Source organism: Anguilla anguilla, chromosome 10 (genome assembly GCF_013347855.1).
Source record: "Anguilla anguilla isolate fAngAng1 chromosome 10, fAngAng1.pri, whole genome shotgun sequence".
NCBI lineage: Eukaryota > Metazoa > Chordata > Actinopteri > Anguilliformes > Anguillidae > Anguilla > Anguilla anguilla.
The window spans coordinates 25,530,477-25,550,607 of record NC_049210.1 but is presented as its reverse complement, the minus strand read 5'-3'; the positions used below and the strand labels follow the sequence as shown (position 1 = coordinate 25,550,607).

Genomic DNA, 20,131 nt, shown 5'->3' with positions numbered 1-20,131 from the left:
GAGTTAACATTAGTCGATAATCTTTGAGCTAGCTAGCGAACAACGTCAAATAACATTCTTTGACACTATTCACACCATGGAACTATAAGCAGAAACTTTCTAAGTCTTAAATCGACTTTGCTATAACTCTAGCACACACAAACAACGTTAACTAACCTTAACAGTACCCACACAAATGACATTCACGCACTGCCATGTTTAAAATCTGAAATTAGCAAATTTACAGAGATGATCTAACGTTAGCCGTTAGCTAGCTTGTAAGCTTGCTAACATTACATTGATACATCGCCAAACACATCGAATCAACTGCACAGTAATATTGATTTGACCGTAACGTTCTCTGTCAGAACATTCAGCAATTTTATTTGCTAATGTTTCAACTTGTGTTTTTCTGCGCCATGAAATCCTAAATTCACTACCTAGCTACATCTCATGAGCTCAGTTTGAAACTAGGGGTGGGGTGGGTAGGATGTGTAGAACGGTGCTGATTTTCGATTTACAAGCATTTAAGCCCTCAGGAAAGTTTACAAAATCTAACGTTAGAGAGGGCTAAAAATGATTTATGATTATTATTTTTTTTTTTTTTTTAGGGGTGCTGAGATGAAATTCAGGTGTGCTTGAGCACCCCTAAAAAGAGTCTAAAATTGCCAATGACAGAAGGGGTCCTGATCTACATCCAAGCCCAATTGTGTGGGGTTTTACTGCAGCATTTTCAAATAATCCCACTACAGACTTTCTGTTCCAGTCAATACAGCCATATTGAAAAAAGTGATCATTTGGATTGACATGCTCAGAAAGTCTGTTGTGGGATTATTTGAAAATGCTACAGTAAAACTCCACACAGTTGAGCTAGGATGTAGACCAGGACCCCATCTGTTATAAACAAGTGATATTCCAATCCAAAATGGTGCTTTTTTCCTCTCAGCCTGTATCAGATTACATATTTGGGGTGGGATTATTTGAAAATGCTTCAGGAATATTTCACCAAAATCAGGTCAGTTCTACTTCAGGACCCCTTCTGTCACAATTAAATGTCAAATTTTGAGACCTTGAAATTTTGAGGAGAAATGGCCATCTAAATATGTCCATTTTCAATAGCATTTTATTACTGTATTTGTTTATATAGACAGTTTGGAGTTTTATTTGCATACAGTGCAGTGATATTTTATCCACACCATTTCAGATGTACAGTACACCATTTCAGATGTACATTATTTTATGTATTTTATATACACCTAGACTAAAGACATTCAAACTCAATTTTTTCACAACCCCACACATGTTACCATACATTCCCTGTGTTAAGTCAATTAGGGTATTCCATTAGAGGTAATTTCTAAATAATAGAGACATATTTATTTCAGCTTTTATGTACTATATAAGATTTTCAGTGGGTCAAAAATGTACATGCACTTTGTTAGTATTTGGTGGCATTACCTTTGAATTGCTTAACTTGAATCAATCGCTTGGGGTAGCCTTCCACAAGCTTCTCACAATACTTAACCAGAATTTTTGCCCATTCTTCCTGACAGAACTGGTGTAACTCAATCAGGTTTGTGGGCCTCCTTGCTCGGACACGCTTTTTCAGTTCAGTCCACAAATTTTCTATGGGAATCAGGTCCGGGTTTTGTGATGGCGGCTCCAGTACTTTCACTTTGTTGTCTTTAAGTCATTTTTTACCACTTTGAAGGTATTCTTAGGATCACTGTCCTGCTGGAAGTGTTTGTTTCATTGGTATTTATTTTATTTTCTTAGTTGTAAATGTATGTTTGATTCTCGCAGTACCATAGCGCGGCTTGGGGAAGCAGCCATTCAGGACTGTAGCATTTCACATTATAACAGCCCCTTTTTTTATGAACATGGTATGACCCACCTGTAGGTAATCAATAATGTTAAATCCTTGCATCCCATTCCCTGATGACATGGAACTAATTGCTTCTGTTTTGTCTCATTGCTTTAAATTTGGCTCAGCCACTGTTTTTCCTAAATGTACAATTGAGGCCAAAATTTTACATACAGTTGAGGCCAAAATTTTATATACACCTAGACTAAAGACATTCAAACTCAATTTTTTCACAACCCCACACATGTTACCATACATTCCCTGTGTTAAGTCAATTAGGGTATTCCATTAGAGGTAATTTCTAAATAATAGAGACATATTTATTTCAGCTTTTATGTACTATATAAGATTTTCAGTGGGTCAAAAATGTACATGCACTTTGTTAGTATTTGGTGGCATTACCTTTGAATTGCTTAACTTGAATCAATCGCTTGGGGTAGCCTTCCACAAGCTTCTCACAATACTTAACCAGAATTTTTGCCCATTCTTCCTGACAGAACTGGTGTAACTCAATCAGGTTTGTGGGCCTCCTTGCTCGGACACGCTTTTTCAGTTCAGTCCACAAATTTTCTATGGGAATCAGGTCCGGGTTTTGTGATGGCGGCTCCAGTACTTTCACTTTGTTGTCTTTAAGTCATTTTTTACCACTTTGAAGGTATTCTTAGGATCACTGTCCTGCTGGAAGACCCAGTTGCAACCAAGTTTTAACTTCCTAGCTGATGTCTTGAGGTGTTGCTTCAGTATTTCTAGATAATCCTCCTTCCTTATGATGCCATCTATTTTCTGAAGTGCACCAGTCCCTTCCAGCAAAACAGCCCCACAACGTGATGCTGCCACCACCATGCTTCACAGTTGGGATTGTGTTCTTTGGATTAAAAGGCTCACCCTTTTTCCTCCATACATAGCACTGATCATTATGGCCAAACAGTTCAATTTTTGTTTCATCTGACCAGAGAACACTCCTCCAAAAAGCTTGGTCTTCACCTGGTGATCACCTGCAAACTTCATTCTGGCTTTTTTATGCCGGTCTTGAAGTAGGGGCTTCCTCCTTGCGCAACAGCCTTTCAGGCCATGGCGATGTAGGATTCTCTTAATGGTGGATGTAGATACTTTGGTACCTGATGCCTCCAACTCCTTCACCAGTTCCTTTGTTGTTGTCTTGGGGTTCAGTTAAACCTGTCGGACCAAAGTTTGTTTTGCCCAGGGAGTAAATTTTGCCTCCTTCCTGAACGATGCAGTGTCTGTGTGGTCCCAAGATTTTTATATTTGCATACAATTGTTTGTACAAATGTTTGTGGTACCTTCAGTTATTTGGAAATTGTCCTAAGGAAGAACCGGACTTGTGGAGGTCCACAATTTTTTTTAGAGGTTGTAGGATATGTAGTGTTTAGATTTTGGCCTTAGAGAGGGAAACAGTGAATAAGAATGTGGCTTGGCCTCCCCATCACAAGCATCAAAGCAAATGTGACTGGGGCAATTTTAAATTCCACTGATACCCTAATCTAGGCTGACAATCTATGGGTCTCACCTCCTCAGAAGAGACAAACCAGATGACACAGGACACCATATCGGGGGTTGGAGACCCTGCATGCCTACCATTTCCCATTACTTTTAGTTTGAATGCAATCTTTAGGTAGGCCAGTCCTTACCATAAATTAGTCTGACCCCCCTTCACTTCTCTCCTAAACCTTAACCCGGCATCACCCAATCAGGGCAGACATCCTCAAGCCATGCTGGGTAAGGTATTTATGATTGCCACAGGAAAAAGTTTATGTGTTGCGTTTGGTTTCGGAGCCTGGAAGAAGAAGAGTTTTCCTCTTTTTATTTTGGTGGTAGTTCCTAGGTTGTGTGTTTTTAGCTGGTTTCCTTGTGGCGCTTATGCTGGTAGTGGGTGACACTTTGGCAAGGTCTGGCTGATCCATTTCTTTCTCTCTCTGTCTCTCCTCCGTCTCTCTCTCTCTCTATTTTCTGGTATTTCTAGATTAGTTGTTTAATGTTTTGCTGTATGTCTTCTGTTGTGTAATTTAGAAGTAGTGTGCCTGCATTCAATAAAGAATGTATGTTTTCAGTTCATTAATATAATTGACTGCTTCTTATTGAATTCAATTATTTAATCTGAAAACCTGATATACAGCTTGTTTTGACTTGTTGGTTGATTCCACCTGTAGACTGATCTATCAAAGAATTCAGCGATTTAATTGATAATTCTAATTTTAAACATTATTATTAAATTAAATCTAAAGAAATATATTTTACATCTAGGTTAAGTGAGGGGTTCTAGCATGCAATATCACTTGGTTCAGTATTCAGAGTGCTGAACATTTTAACAAGGACATTGACTGTTGGAACCACTGGATTCAGAAAAGAAACATTTTTAATTAATCGTTGCTTGTCCGACAAGGTCTTGGCTGAGTTGCTTGGATTTTCCCATGGTATCAAGGTCAAAAAGGCAGTGGCCTACAGGTAGTCCCTTAAGCCCCTTTTCCACTGTAGGGCCGAACGGTTCTGAGCACGGTGAGGAACGGTTCAAATGGTGTTTCCACCTGGAAACGGTTTGGCACAGCACGATATTCTCGGCACGGTTAGACAACCGTGCTCAGTGCAGCAGAACTGTTCGGGTGGGCGGGCTTAATGACGTAGGTATTCACTGATTGGTTTCACATTACGTCAGTTTTGTGACTCCGCATCCGGTCTCTTCACGTCCTCTTCCGTAAGCTAAGTCGGTAGAGAAGCTAATATAAATAAAAATGCCCGAAACTGTGTCACGGTCAGTGGAGGATGTGTAAGGAATAAACCACAATGGGCTGTCCCGTTATTGGAAAATTATGTACGACGGGGGTGGTGATGCGGCCGAGGTGAAGCCGAGGGTCTCTTAACCACCACCGAAGTACATTATTTTCCAATAACAGGACAGCCTGGAGGGGTTTATTCCACTTATACAATGGGATACCAACAGAATATGGTTACTTTTATATTTATTGATTTTTATCGACTTAATCAGATGAAAGTGAAATATTCTTCCGCAGCCGTTTGGGCATATTATTTTACTGTTGTCAAACAAAACTTTGGTTGGTAGTTCTATTTGGACTGTTGTTATGCAAAAACTCTGGCTGGTAGTTCTATTTGCACCGTTGTTAAGCAAAAACCTCTGTTCGTTAATTCTATGAAACCAAGGATTCTATCAAGAAAAAATAGTTCCTTCTTGTTTTATACCATACAATTAACACCAATTTTGGTCATTTTTGTCATTACATTATTTAAAAAAACTACATGAAACCATAACTCAATCAAATTAATCTCCCTAGCTCTGCTTGCTTTTTAAAATGTTGCGGTCTCGCAGTGTAGGCATTGCGTTTATCCAAGACACTCCGAAACCGGGTTTGAATGCCAGTTAGTTTTATGATAGATTCGCCGTCACTTGTCACCTAGCCAATATTAAAATTCTGGGTTTTAGGTCAGAATTGACCTAAGCATGCTTGTTATCCCGGCTAGCTAGCTAGCTAACTATTGAATTGTATTCAAAACAGCGGTTACTACAAACGGATTCATTCAAAAAGATACAAATGAAAATGCATCCCGTAGCCATGAGTTAAATACGGAACGCCTATTCTACTGTCCAAATAAGGGAAGGGACGATTCCGTATTTTGCGGGATGGTTGGCATCCCTAAATGAAGCCAGTAACTATAACCGTGATTCAACGCTGCCATCTATTGCAAAAAGAACATAACAAAAACAAAACAGTATGGGGAGCGACCGAGCGACGACAACAACTGGTGCACGCCTTGGCGGGGGCATGCCCCATACCTATACAGCACCGAGAGTTTGGCACTTTTCAGGGTTCCCCACAGAAATAACCACAACAGACACAGACACTCAGCCCTTAAAAACATTACATTCTGTACATTCTGACCCTATTTCAACAGACAGATTTCATAAACAACTTCACATGTCCATACAATAAAGCCACAAACTAAGGGGATTTTGCGTTTTCTCCTTCTTCTTCTTCTTATTCTTTTTCTCATTCTTATTTTTCCTGCCGCCTATCCCACTAACAACATGTCTCCCCATTGGACATTTTACCGACACCAGCCAAATCTTCACCTACACGACCCAATCAAAAAGTCGCATACACACGCAAAATACCCATACCTTTTTACTCTGAAACATTTTCAGTATAAACAGCTAGTCTGCCTGTGGCCTAGTGGGCAAGGTTACAGTCTTGGGAACACAGGGTCGTAGGTTCAAGCCCAGCGAGGAACGCGTTTCTTTAACCTGCTTTTTACCCTCACTAATAATTGTCTACTACTTCTCAGTTATTGCTTTTGCACCATATCTACCCGCCATTCACCGAACGTATACACTGCATTATGACGTACCGTCTGCACGTTCAATTATTAACCGGCTACAATATTGCAAAGCCATATGGATTCAACGGGAGCTCTTCTGTGCTTACTGGCCTGTGATCTTCTTTAAAACCACGGACAGGTTTGCTAATGATATTTCACGCATTGCATAGCTATGTCATGGTGCTGCCCTAACAAAGTCACAGACTGGTAAACCTCCGGTTGAAGGATTGAATCCCGCCTCGCCCTCAGGCAGATAATTTCCTCTTTTACACTAACGTTTTCTTGCGCTTATATTTGCTTTACCAAAACTCACTCACGGCCACCCATATGCATTTCATGATGGCAAATGTATTCCTTTTATTAAAAAGTTACACCAGTTCACCGCTGTGCCATTTCTACTAACTATATTTCTTCACTTGGCTACCGTACAAAACCTTCTTATCAGCAAACGCCACGTTTCTACATTCATGTTAACTCGCCCTCTTCTCTATCTAGCCAAAAACAAACAATTACTACGTATGTACGTTCTGCAAATCCCCATTAAAACATTACATTTAAAATCATGATTCACTCATAATTATAACTACTAGTACTGAACATGAGAAAAACACATCAGTGCAACAGATTACACACGTTACTTAACCCTCCACTTTAACGGCCTGTACTTTATAGAAACCGTTATATATACCGTTCGATAAGGAAACTATGATCGGTCATGGTCACTCCATTTACTTCGCACTATACTCTGTGATCATGTCAGCCTTCACCTACATGCCCATTCTGCTAAAAACATATTGTTTCAACTACGCAATTTCATCATTTCATCCTAATTTCTCTCACACTGTTGTTATTTTCTCATATGCAAAGCCTGCTGGGACATAGGCGTCTGCTCCTATTCTCCACTATCAAGTTTTCCGGTTCTAGCGTAGCAAAACAGCGAAGAGGATTCCCACCTGCAGATAAGCCTATCAAAATTCCTTATAAACCTTACAAACACTAAAAGTGCATCTCCACGAAATAACAGACAACGGAGCAGGACAGAAGGGTACACAAGTTGCGACCTAGGGAGCTCTAATTCTACGGACTTGCTGATTCTTTTGTCAATCAAGGCTTGTTGGATGGCCGTCAAATCCGTGAGTACATACACTGGCCATATTTCACCTGCGTTTTTACACTTATATGCCACCGCATCCTTTGTCACAGCCACTGTTTTACATGTATAGCAAACCAAAACTGCTACACGGTACACGCTCATCAGACTGTACAAATTCACACAAGGATAGCCATAATCCACAACCGTTTCTTACAGGGTCACTTCGCATTTCTCACTCTCATAATAAAACGCTTTGCAAAAAGAAATGATATCTCATCAAGAACACGTTTTCAATGTACAAAAATGCCAAGTTACTCACACGTACAAGACGTACACCGTCTATAACTCATTCATTCAGACTGTCAAAATCCAGGCCTGCCATTAAAAATATTGTTTGTAGTACCGTAACTTGGCGTCATTTTGATATCAATACTTTTAATGGCAGGCCTGGATTTTCACAGTCTGAATGAATGAGTTATAGACGGTGTACATCTTGTATGTGTGAGTAACTTGGCATTTTTGTACGTTGAAAACGTGTTTTTGATGAGATTTATTACATACACAATGGGACACCGTCGCTGATCCACTGCGTCGCTTGCTGTCGTCACTAGTTTTTCTTAGATACTTCCTAGTCCTGGTTTTAGCAGCCCGACAGATGGAAACAGAAACGGTAACCGTTTCGACGAGTCCTGAGCAACACGGAACGGCACGGAGCGGCCCTGGTAATCGTCCGGCCCTAGGTGTCAATTTACTCCCAATTAACTCCTAATTATGACAATTGGTCAATCAGAAGCTTCTAAAAAGTCATTACATAAATTTATGGAATCTTCCAGACTGTTTAAAGAGACATTCAACTTGGTGTATGTAAACTTTTGACCAACTGGAATTCTGATAGTGAATTTAAGCTGAAATGAATCTGTCTCTAATCGATTGTTTTAAAATTACCTCTGATGTGAACAAAGTAGATACCCTAACTGACCTTCCAAAAGAAATGTATGGTAACATGAAATGTGCCGAGTTATGAAAAATTGAGTTTGAATATCTTTAGCCTAGGTGTATGTAAACTTTTGGCCTCAACTGTAAATTCTGTAAAAAAATTTTTAAAAAACTGTAAGTCTATTCAAGTAATAATTGTAGTGTGCCTTACCACCATTTACTGTGCTGATGTGTGTTTTGTAAATGATGTATTTTAACTAAGTAATAGCTTGGGCCAAGTGCAGTAAAGAAGGGTGGGTGCTCCAGAGTGCGAGAGGGAGGCATCACATATTTTGCTGGCATATCTTGTTTATGTATATGTATCTGCTGTACTTTCAGCCACTACCACCATGGTAGCTATGATTTAAGGATACTTAACCATAATATTTATCCCTACTTAGCTAAGCTGTGGGCAAAGTACAATATCATTGAGTAAGGTTCAGATTTTGTATATTTCGTGCTTTAAGCCCCACTACTTATTGCCGTGAGACAGTGGTGGATATAATGACTTTTCTATTTATTTTTAAAGTGTGTATTAGCCTAATTCAATACTAGTGCAATATTAGTGCAATACTGCGTTTAGTGAGTGTAAATAGATCCAATCGGTGTGCTTTAGTTACTAACTTGGCTCTATTCATTGAAATTCACATTAGTGCCTATCGTTGTATACTAATTTTGCTATTGCTAAAGAAAGTTAGCTGTGGTGGTAATGGATGTCTGTCTAGTCAATGCATTTACTTGTCCTCTGTCCCACTGTGTAACTTGATCTTGGTCATTGGCCTTCATGCCAGGGGATGATTTTCGCTCTCTTTTTAAAAATAATTAAAAATAAAGTCTTTCATACTTTTCTATACATCAGTTTCCATGTGTCTCATTAACTTGAAAATTGCTTGAGTGGGGCCTTCCCATTAAAATGTTCAACAGGGTTCTCTTGCCCCTTAAAGTGGGAGTGGCATAGTCAAATAGATGAATTGTGGGCTAGCTAATGCCTCCTGGTGGTCACACACAGAAGAGGAAATTAAGATCTTTGTATTGTTCAAGAATATGCGATCCTATAGTGGAAAGGGCTGCGGTATGCATGGGCTTTTCACTGTACCTATTGTTACTAAATTCTGCTGCTCTTTTTCGTCTCATAGTTGTTTAAAGACTACTTTGTAAATTCTGTTGGAAGTAGTCTAAGAAGCTGGAGACAGCGCTTTCCTCACACTGTCTCTGGTGTGCAAACAGTCTAATGGAATTTGTTTTTTATGGCATTTTCATGGCATTAAACTGTCGGTATTGTACATTAATATTCTTTTATGATATGCACTATTTACATATTCTGTTCATTGTATAGCACTCTTAAATCCCTGTAATTTTAAATGATTTCTGATACAGGCTGTGTGAACTGGTTCTGTGGCTATGGAAAGGGGTTTTCTACATCTTTTATCCAACAATGAACTATCCAGGCTAATGTTCAATGGACTGTTTTCATCAAACTGGCTGTAATTTATGGGTTTCTGTTCGTACAAATCTCATAGAAGCAGTATTACTCTCCCAGTGTGGGAAGAGGTGGAAAACAGCTGGAACAATATGTTCATTTTTATTAGATTTACTTTTTATTTTATCTTGTGATTTTCCCCCCTTAACATTGATGCTGAAACAAGAACAGCAATTTGCTGATTACTGTGTTTGATTTGTACCTGTAAAACTGTATTTGTTCTTCAGGTGCAAGCTTACTGACATTGTGATGTTTGGTTGGTAGAAAAAATGAAATATTACAGTATTCATTTTTGCTGACACAGCTTACTTCCAGTTACTTTTAATTCATCGTGATCCATCTGTTCAACATGGTAACCGCAACACTGGGTGATTTTATATGCCAAGAAAGGATAGAAGGGGGTTGATAGAGGCTCACAAGGGGTTAATCATGCTCTGATGATGGCAAAACAATAAGATCTGGAAGTGCCTTGTTGGTTCCTCAAGTGTCATTATATGACGGCTAATAAGCTAGTGGGCTCAGACAACATATGTAATACTTTGTGTTAGGGTTGGGTCGGTTTCCGGTTTTGCCGGTCCGGTGTACGAGCTTAAACCGGTTTGAGTTTATGCGAACCGACTGAACCAGCATTTGTCATTATGAGACGTAGCCTAGTGGCAAATGAAAAAGTAGCCTACATCAGCAACCTGTGCCGACGGTGCTAAATCAAACTTATATTGCATTAGTAATAAACAATATGACAACGTGATTAACATAATATTATGTTTGTTTGTAAACGGAGCCACTAGTGTCTGAGTGCAAATTGGTCCAATTGGTCCAAGGGTGGGCATTATTGGTCCAAGGGTGGGCATTATTTCTCAGTAAAGGCACACCATGGCCTTTTAACAGTTCTAAAATCAATGCGCTACAAAATCCAGCATTCTAAAGCAATTTAAACAGCAACTTTTGCTTTTTACATGCCCTCCTGTTTTCATTGTCCAATTTCACAATTGATGGCAACGTTGAATCACATTTCTAGTTACTGTTGCTAGCTTTACAAATCAGAATCGTCCCTTATTTGGGCTCTCATTACGTTTCACTCAGGAGCGGCTGAGTCACATGCGATGCCTAGTGGTAAAATTCGGTATTAACGGTCCGGTCCGGTATGTGGCTTAATATCAACCCGGTTTGAAAATTTTTACATCTGCTCAACCCTACTTTGTGTAGTTACACTAGGATGCTGAGGTCTTTAAAGTTACAATCTCGAAGATTTCCGTTTTGTTCTCTTTGGCGGTACCAATGGCGAGAAGCGGTAATTGCAGGTGTGTTTTTGGACCTCACTTCCCATAGATCCACCCGGATCCAACCAGTGTCGCCTGTGTGACGTCAGTCAGTTGGTACCTGGGCCACGCCAACTATAACACTATTCACTGAATAAAAAATGGTTGTTATAAAAGTAACGTTATGTACATACTCATTCGTTGTCTAAAATTAGGCTAACTTAAACTGTCTTTACACTGCCGAGCCGGGTTAAAATGCTGTAGCAGACCTGGGGTAGAATTAGTGATGATCAATTTCCACAAACGTTCTTTATCCTTTTGCCCGGTATGAACATCTTTTTACACTGCAGAGAAGAATTTGCGGGATTCGCTGTGGCTCGTGCAATTATGTATCTTGTGCACAATAAACAGTTTTTTTCGTCAATGATTGTTGTGTGATATTTTTGAAACAACTGCCTTGCAAAATTTTACCCCTGGTGTTTCTGGTTTTGCTAGCTAAACTGTTCAAGAATAAAACTGAGCTGGGTGTTAAATTAGCAAACAGAACAAGAAGAATAAAACAAAAACAAAGGAGATTTTACCAAAAAAGGGCATCAAGGCTGAAGGAACATATGAGGAAGCGTAATAAAATAATAACAACGCTAATCCATACTGCCGTATTCTTTTATTTAGTTTTCTCCGGTTTGACATCTTTACACAGAAATCTGCTCCACTATACCCCGGCTTTATTCCGATCATTATAATATATTGATGAACTTGATGGCAATGTAAATAACAGTAACTTTAAGGCCAGTTCAGATCAATGATTTGCAATGAGACGAAACGGTTTTAGAATGTTGCAGAGAAAATTGCAGCGGTGTAGCAGAGCCGTTGCCTGCCCTGGGGTCTCAAAAGACCCACCTTGTCAAATCGCCAAGTGCAGTTTTAGAACGTTTACAATCAGACATCTTGGAATTTTGCAAGTTGCATCCAGTCTCATTGCGAATCATTGATCTGAACTGGCCTTTAGTTAATTACACTGCAACGTTGCAACAAGGTAGCATTGCATTCGAGAGACAGTTTGCGAGGTCAGTACCGGTCGGTAGCGTTAGCTAGCGTTTTTTCTAATTGTTAGCTGATATTAGATTGTGTTATCTACATTAGCTAGATAGCTGACGCAACGTTACCTGATATGAGAGATGGATACTGTGCGCAACGTTGTCTGTCTTTCTTGACATAGTCCGGTAGCTAGCGTTAGCTGTGCAAATAGCTATGTAATTTAGTAACGTTACATTATCTACATCAATCAGTGGTTTGGCGGACAAACCACTGATGGGTGATGGAAAACGCGTCACTAACTATGCGCCGCCGATTTTTTCCCGGGAATGTCGCCACAGACACCCAGTTCTTTAATCATAAATTATAATAATAATATAAATTAATATAATAATAGGCCCAATCGCCATTGTGTTACCTAATTCGGCGATAGATAGTGACTTAACAGACATTTATTTTAATGAAAATCTTTGAGATTATTACTTTAAATACAAATGAATATGATCAAGTAATATGCATAGATAAAGAATGAAACATCAAGGTTGTTAAATCTGTTTAATCTGATTTGAAAGGATGTCATGAGGAACTGGGTTTTCATAATGTTGAACAAATTTCTTTTTATGTCCTGCCATTAATAGATGACCCATCCTATACATACTTTTTCAGTTATTAATTTAGTTCTTCTTTAGTAATTCATACAACTAGTTGGTTATAGTAGACACAGGAGTGAGCAATAGAAGCAGGCTACAATGCACAATTTATTCTGAACAATGAATCATACTTAATACTTAAGTTTGAAACATCAATTTGATTATATCCAAAAATCAATATTGAAACTAACAGAAAAGAGAAGTCCATCAACATTATAAAAACAGTCCAGGCATGGATCAACTTTGTAAGAAAAGCACCAGTAATTTGATATTTGCAATATAATGCTGAACCTACCAAAATGGAGTAATGTGCTATCTCATTAAAAAAACATGTTTCCAACTACAGTAATGACAACAATTTTGCCTTAATTAGATGCAAATTGAAATTGATTGTTTCAATGAATGGTTATTATCTCTGCCAGGCGAGAGCCTGGAGGGGATTATGTGTTTGGTCGCGTGTGTGTGTGTGTGTGTTTGTGTATCTGTCTGCAGCTAATCTCGCATACTACTTGGCCGATCTGCCTAATACTTGTTGTGCATGCTGACAGCAGGTCAAGGACCTGAATTCTCGAATATTTCGCAAATCAGTCGACGACAAGTATTTTATTTGAATTAATTTCCATCATTGTCCATTGAAATGGGTAAGCGAAACCGAAAATATTCATATCATCGCATTCACTTACGTATTCACTCTGTGGTAGCAGTAAAAGATGGTGCACCTAACAAAACATTATCAACGATTTTTCGTAATTTCTTGGGAAATACTATTATTATTGAGGACTTCTGGGCATAGCTAAGCCATGTTTTTGCTGATAGACCTATCTGACATCGTTTTCTGGAGCAAAACAGAAGCGGATAGGACTGTATCATTGATGTACTGTCTCTGTCTCTATCTACTGAACACAGATAAAATTTCATCATTGCTATGTAAGTATTACTGCGCAAAATATTTCAGTTATATACGTAATTTATGAAATTGTGTGTCTTTACTTAGGTTAGTGATATTAAATATAATGTGGATATTTCACAGTAATGTAAGCGTTAGTTAGTAATAGTTTTTGTGTTTCATGCAACAGTGATGACAAGAGTTTTGGAATACTGCCAAAACGTGGTGGACAGTTGAGAATTGCTTTCTTATCGTCCCATCTCCATACAAGAAAACACAAGAGAGTACAGAGTAGTGAAATACATACAAGAGTTATTATACATTTAGGTACTGTACAGCATTGTGTGACAATATTTTTGCATTATTTTGAAATCTGATATCAATGTTTCATCTTAAACCTTCATAAGGGGCTCATTTATATGCTTTACAATGGACAAAAAGCATTATATTCATTTTTGGAGAGATTTTGGATATGTTTCTGGACCCCTAGTTATTTTAGACCACTGTACTGACAGAAAGCTTGTAATTACCACTTGAAAACGATGCAACAGTGCGTTTCTGGAGAAAAAACAGTTGATTTGTAGTGAAATACGTGAATTTGTTGTGATTTACAGCAATGCATAATTTAGACATTTTGGATAGATTTGGAGAAGCTGGGTACACTGCTTAGTTTTTGCTTCATAGATCTTTAGTAGTTCTACATATCCACCCTTAGATTTTATGAACTTGTGGTCAAGAAGTTTTTGACCCAGGACATGTATACTTTAACCTGCTGCATATATGCAATCTCCCAGCATTTCATTGCAAACTAAAAAAGAGCAAATTCATTTCAGATATTTTGCCTAGACAATTGCATTTGTGGCACTTTATTTCTTCCAAAATTATGAATATAAAGTCATCTAAGCTAGTAGTGTAAATGGTACAAATGTCTTGCTTCATTTAAGCCATTGTTCAAGTCTCTGTGGTGTTCACATCTGGAGTTATAAAGCTTTAAATAGGGTACCCCCTAAATGTGCAATGATTGGCCAGATTTGGCATGTGCACTAAGGGGTTAAAATCGCTCCATAGGGCCAATGTTTGGACCCCTCCCAATGCCGCTTGCAGCTTTAATCTATCATTATTATGATGGCTGACGCTGTCTCTTTCCCATTTACAGACTGTCAAAGAAACAGACTTCCTTACATTTAGTTTCCCTCTACCTATTTGTAGGTGGAAGCCATGATATCCATGCTGGAATCATGTGATCTGGTGGAGCAGTTGGTCCTGAGGAACACTGGGATTACTGATGAGCTTTTGAACTGTCTTGTCACTGCACTCAAGAATAGCCCTTCTGAGGTGGTGCTGATCAACCTGAACCTGAACAACATCGGACCTCCTGGAGTACAGATTCTGCTTAACCTAGTGAAGCTCAACCCACAGGTCAAGGGTCTACTGTGAGTCATCATACTTTGTACATTTACTTCAGGCTGCTTATGTTTTACATACCATTCCTGAAAAAAAGGTATACAACTAATGATGGGCAAGAAGAGAAATTCAAGCTGTTGCGCCATTTAGCTCTATATTAATTATGCAAAAGGGGTTCCGAAATTACCTTGCTTCAACATCTTGAGTTAGTGGAGAGAAAAGAGTTTTTTTCTTTTTTTAAAAGAAACAGTGCAATGCAGTCTTAAAGTGCGGTTTTAGATGTTTGCCAATTAATCTGACTTCTTGAATGATTGGGGAAGTTATTTCCAACACTGTGGGGTGAGGACAGAGAAGAGCTGGGGCCACAAGGACCAGCTGCCAGGTGCTACAATAATTGGGACAGCTAGCTGGAGATACAAGGATGAATGACTTACTGAAATATATGGTGTAATCATTTTAAGATACACAGGGACAGTACCATTCACAGCTTAGTATGCCAGTGTGAGTGGTTTGAATTGAACGTGGGCAGCCACCGGAAGCCAGTGACGGTTGTTCAGAAGTGGCGTGGTGTGTGTGAATTTAGGCATGTTGAAGACTGCTTGGCAGCATTCTGGATTAGTTTCTGAAGCAAGTTGGCCTGAAAGATGTTACAGTTGTCCGAAAAAGAGATTATGTGAGTAAGAATGAGTATCTGTGTAGCCTCTTAGGCAAAGAAGAAGCATATTCTCCTGTTGTTGTGAATGACATGAACTGTGTACACTGTGTTACAGAAGTAAAAAAAAGGTTGGTTCTCAACACTGTGTGTGTGTGTGTGTTCTCAACACAATATAGTGTACAAACTATATTATTTTTAAGGTGAACCTTCGGTGACAATTGCGGACCCACGGAGATTGTCTGGTTTATAGGCTAGCTTGCTAAAAAAGAAACATATTGATCTAGGCAAGCAAACAAGCTGAGGTTATATAATGTCTGCTGAAAGTTTGATTAGCAAGCCATCTACCTATTTAATTCATTTTAATTGAAGCAAAACACATTTTCAATGTAAAAAAATGCCAAGTAACACATTTGTGTGAGCAACTTGGCATTTTTGTATGTTGAAAATGTGTTTTTCTTCAGATATAATTTCTTTTTGTAATGTGTTTGTTATGAGAAAGTGATAATAGTAATCCATATATATGTAGGCTATCAGAGGCACATTTTTTCTAGCTGAAAGAAACATAGGCATGGATTCAGTCATTTTCCCTTTTTCCATGACAAACTATAGTGTTTGTCAATGTTTTTTTGTTTGTAAATGGAAGTGTTTTAGTGAGTATTGTGTACACGACAGACCTGCTAATTGTTTGTATGTCAGTAGAGGATCTATAGGGCAAGCTGACATTCATTTAGAAATGTGGCATTGCAGGGTTGCTACAGTAGTCTAGTTAAGAAATTGTTACAAATAATGGCACGGCCGTAAATTTGACCGTTCTAACTTCAAGAAAATCGATATACCTGCTGTGAAGTCATTATCTTGCCCCGGTTTCAATACGACCTGTAACATCACCTACTGAACCAAATCGCAACACAGATTTCAGTGCTTAATTTCAGAGCTGTCTGTACTAATGTTATACACTCGGTCTGTTGTCTCTGTCAAAATTTCAGGAAGCAGGACCTTCTTGCTGTGAGGTGACTACTACCCACTGCATCACCATATTTTATTCAGATTTTAGAAATATAAGTGAGTTTCTTGCAAAGATTATGCAGATGCAAAAGCAGTAGTTTTAATTCTTTAGGCATTTTTTTTGTTCGAAAGCATGCCAGTGTAATGAGTACGAAATTTGCCTGAGTCTGAAGATGGATTTGAACCTGCTTCTGTCACTCGTGCAGAGGTCCCATAGGTGAATGTGCTACCCAGTCTGCTACTAGTGAAATAGATGCCAGCACTGCAAAGGTTCTTTTTTAAAAAGGTGCATTTCTCTATATGTCAGTTTTGTGTGGGTTTCCAATGTGTTTATTAGCTGATGAATAGGGGTGAAACGGGTACCGGTTTTAATAATAACCACGGTAAAATTCCCGACAGTTAGTATTACCGTTTCAAATTTTAATTATCATTAAAACCGTATTTGATTACCACGCTTTGAAAAACTTACGGTAAATAGGCCTACTGTCCAGATTCAACCAAAGACAGCAACAGTCTCCCAGACGCAGGGTTTTATTTTTTTTACATCCGTTTATGCAGCTGGATATGTACAGATGCAATTCAGGTTAAGTACCTTGCTCAAGGGTACAACAGCAGTGTAATGAGCTCTTACGGCTCATTCCCAGCCCGAACCACCACAAAGAGAGAAAACTTTTTATATTTTGTCAGTGACATTCCATTTTCATGACCACAACGTTTATTTTGCATTTTTGTATAGCCATTTCCGTGGATAAAATCGCATTTATAATTGTTATAGCAACAGTCTCCCAGACACAGGCGCGCAGGCACAGCATGCAGCTTTGGGTTTTATTTATTTATTTATTTTACATTATATCCATTTATGCAGCTGGATATATACTGAAGCAATTCAGGTTTAGTACCTTGCTCAAGGGTACAACATCAGTGTCCTATTCCACTCTTACGGCTGGTTCCCAGCCCGAACCACTGCAAAGAGAGCAAACTTTTTAATATTTTGTCAGTGACATTCCATTTTTATGACCACAACGTTTATTTTGCATTTTTGTATAGCTGTTTCCATGGATAAAATCTCATTTATAATTGTTATTTTCTGTTAAAAACATTTAATTAATATTCAGGGAAGATAGCCAACTACTCGCAAGTTAGATGACACGTGTAGCCGTTTACTAATACCATCGCACCGTTTCAGGCTGGAAAATAACCCGTTAAACCAGAGAAATTGCCGAGTTGTCTTAGAATCTTTATCGCAGCAAGGCTGGCAGCATCGGCATAGCAATGGACGCCGCAACGAAACTTCAAGCACGTCACAACGGGTACAATAGCTGTTTTAAAATGTCATTGCATCGTTTTTGCAGCCCGGATCAAAATCGGTGTGACAGTACCAAATGAGACATTTGTTTAGTTTATTATTGCAGTGCCACATCCAAGACATTAAAACTGCAAAGCTACACCTCCAACCTAAAATTGGTAGCCAGCTAAGTTAGGTACACATTAAAGTAACAGGTCAATACAGCTTGCTTTATATTAATTTACCTTTAATTGTACTGAATAAAATATTACTCTGGAACACTGTTGTAATGTGTTTTAATGGAGGAATATTTATTTTTATTTTTTATTTTATTTTTTGGGAGCGGGGGGAATGTCTTGAGAATGGAGGATTGGGGAATTAGATGAATTCTCAATATCCTTGTCATCAAAGCATATACAGTACATGGTTAACAGAGTTGGGCTGAACAACAGAAAACCCTCCCAACAGTGATGCATGAAACAGTGAAATTGCCCTTACGAGCTCTTCTGGTCAGGCACGACCAGAGCTGCGAAATCTGTAAAAGACTAGATCTCATTACTTGAGCATAGAATGTGAAGAAATGTCTTTTTGGTTGCTGTTTTCTTATCTGCAGTATGCACAAAGTGCAGTTACCTCTCATGGCCACATCGTGCCATCTTTAATGTTAATGCACATTTGATATGGTTTTCATATGTTTACATAAGGTATTGGCTATGTTATTATTTTAATGTTTATGCAAACAAAAAGTGCATAGCGCTGCTAATTTTTTTGTAGTTTTCAATATAAAACTTGGTGAAATGATATCAGTGTGTGTGTATCAGTACTTTTGAACATTTTCAGCACATTTTAACAATACCGCGATAATACCGATAACCGTGATAATTTTGGTCGCTATAATCGTGATATGAAATTTTCATACCGGTACATCTCTACTTATTAACATTACATTACATTACATTACAGGCATTTGGCAGACGCTCTTATCCAGAGCGACGTACAACAAAGTGTATAAACCGTATAAACAAAGTGATTAACCTTAATGTCCAACGGGAAGACGTATTCTTTGTGGGCCTGGAGCATTTGTGATGATGTAATTGGCATAAAAAAGAAGGAGGATAAAGTTTGGAGCTTTATTGTGTGGAAATGTGAAGTTGTTTGTGAATTCTGTCTGTTGAAATGAGGTCAGAAGGTACAGAAATTAATGTTTTTAAGGGCTGATAGTCTGTGGTAATTGTGGTTTCTGTTGGGAAAATCTCTGTGCTGTATAGGTATGGAGCATGCCGCCCTGCCAAGGCGTAGCTTGGCGGGATGGCATATGAGTTTCACAAATTACAATGACAAACCAGTCCATTTTCACATGCCATTATTCCTCTACCCAGTTTACTTGTTCAGTCAATCAGAGTCAATCACAAATTTTTTTTAAAAGATCATTTGTTTTCTGAGACTGGGGGAAACCCAGACCACAGAGAATGATCAGAGAGAGTGGTCTATTGACAATTTATTTATTTAGCTATATTTTAGAAGCAAACGTCTAGCAGTTGAATTTTGAAAACGCAGAAAAAAGATGAAAAAAGTTACCCCTGTGGACACAAACTTTTGGTTAGCAATCTTTACTGTCATTAAATGTTACAGTTGAAACCAAAAGTATACATACCTAGGCTAAAGACATTCGAACTCAATTTTTCACAACTCCATACATTTCATGTTATCATCCTGTGTTAAGTCAATTAGGGCATCAACTTTGTTTTCATAAGAGGTAATAAAATAATAGCTAAGGGACAGATTTATTTCAGCTTTTATGTACTATATCAGATTTTCAGTGGGTCAAAAATTTACATACACTTTGTTAGTATTTGGTGGCATTGCCTTTTAATTGCTTAACTTGAATCAAACACTTTGGGTAGCCTTACACAAGCTTCTCACAATAATTGCCCATTCCTCCTGACAGAACTGGTATAACTCGGTCAGGTTTGTGGGCTTCCTTGCGTGGGCATTCTTTTTCATTCTTGTTCAGTCCACACATTTTCTATGGCATACAGGTCAGGGCTTTGTGATGGTCACTCCAATACTTTCACTCTGTTGCCTTTAAGCCATTTTGTTACAACTTTGGAGGTGTGCTTAGGATAATTGTCAATTTCATTTTGGCTTTTTTATGCCGGTCTTGGAGTAGGGGCTTCTTCCTTGCATGACAGCCTTTCAGGCCATGACGAAGTA

The 20,131-nt window shown here is 38.6% G+C and overlaps 1 protein-coding gene across 1 annotated transcript in view; it reads left to right on the top strand.

The window, feature by feature from the left end:
* The window catches only part of LOC118237296, a 122,462-nt gene extending 106,858 nt beyond the window's left edge, over positions 1-15,604 (top strand). Inside the window, exon 8 of the mRNA XM_035435857.1 lies at positions 14,778-15,604. Coding sequence (XP_035291748.1) covers positions 14,778-15,005 — 228 coding nt within the window. The 3' untranslated portion in view covers positions 15,006-15,604. The remainder of the gene's footprint in view (positions 1-14,777) is intronic.
* Positions 15,605-20,131: the final 4,527 nt, after the last annotated feature.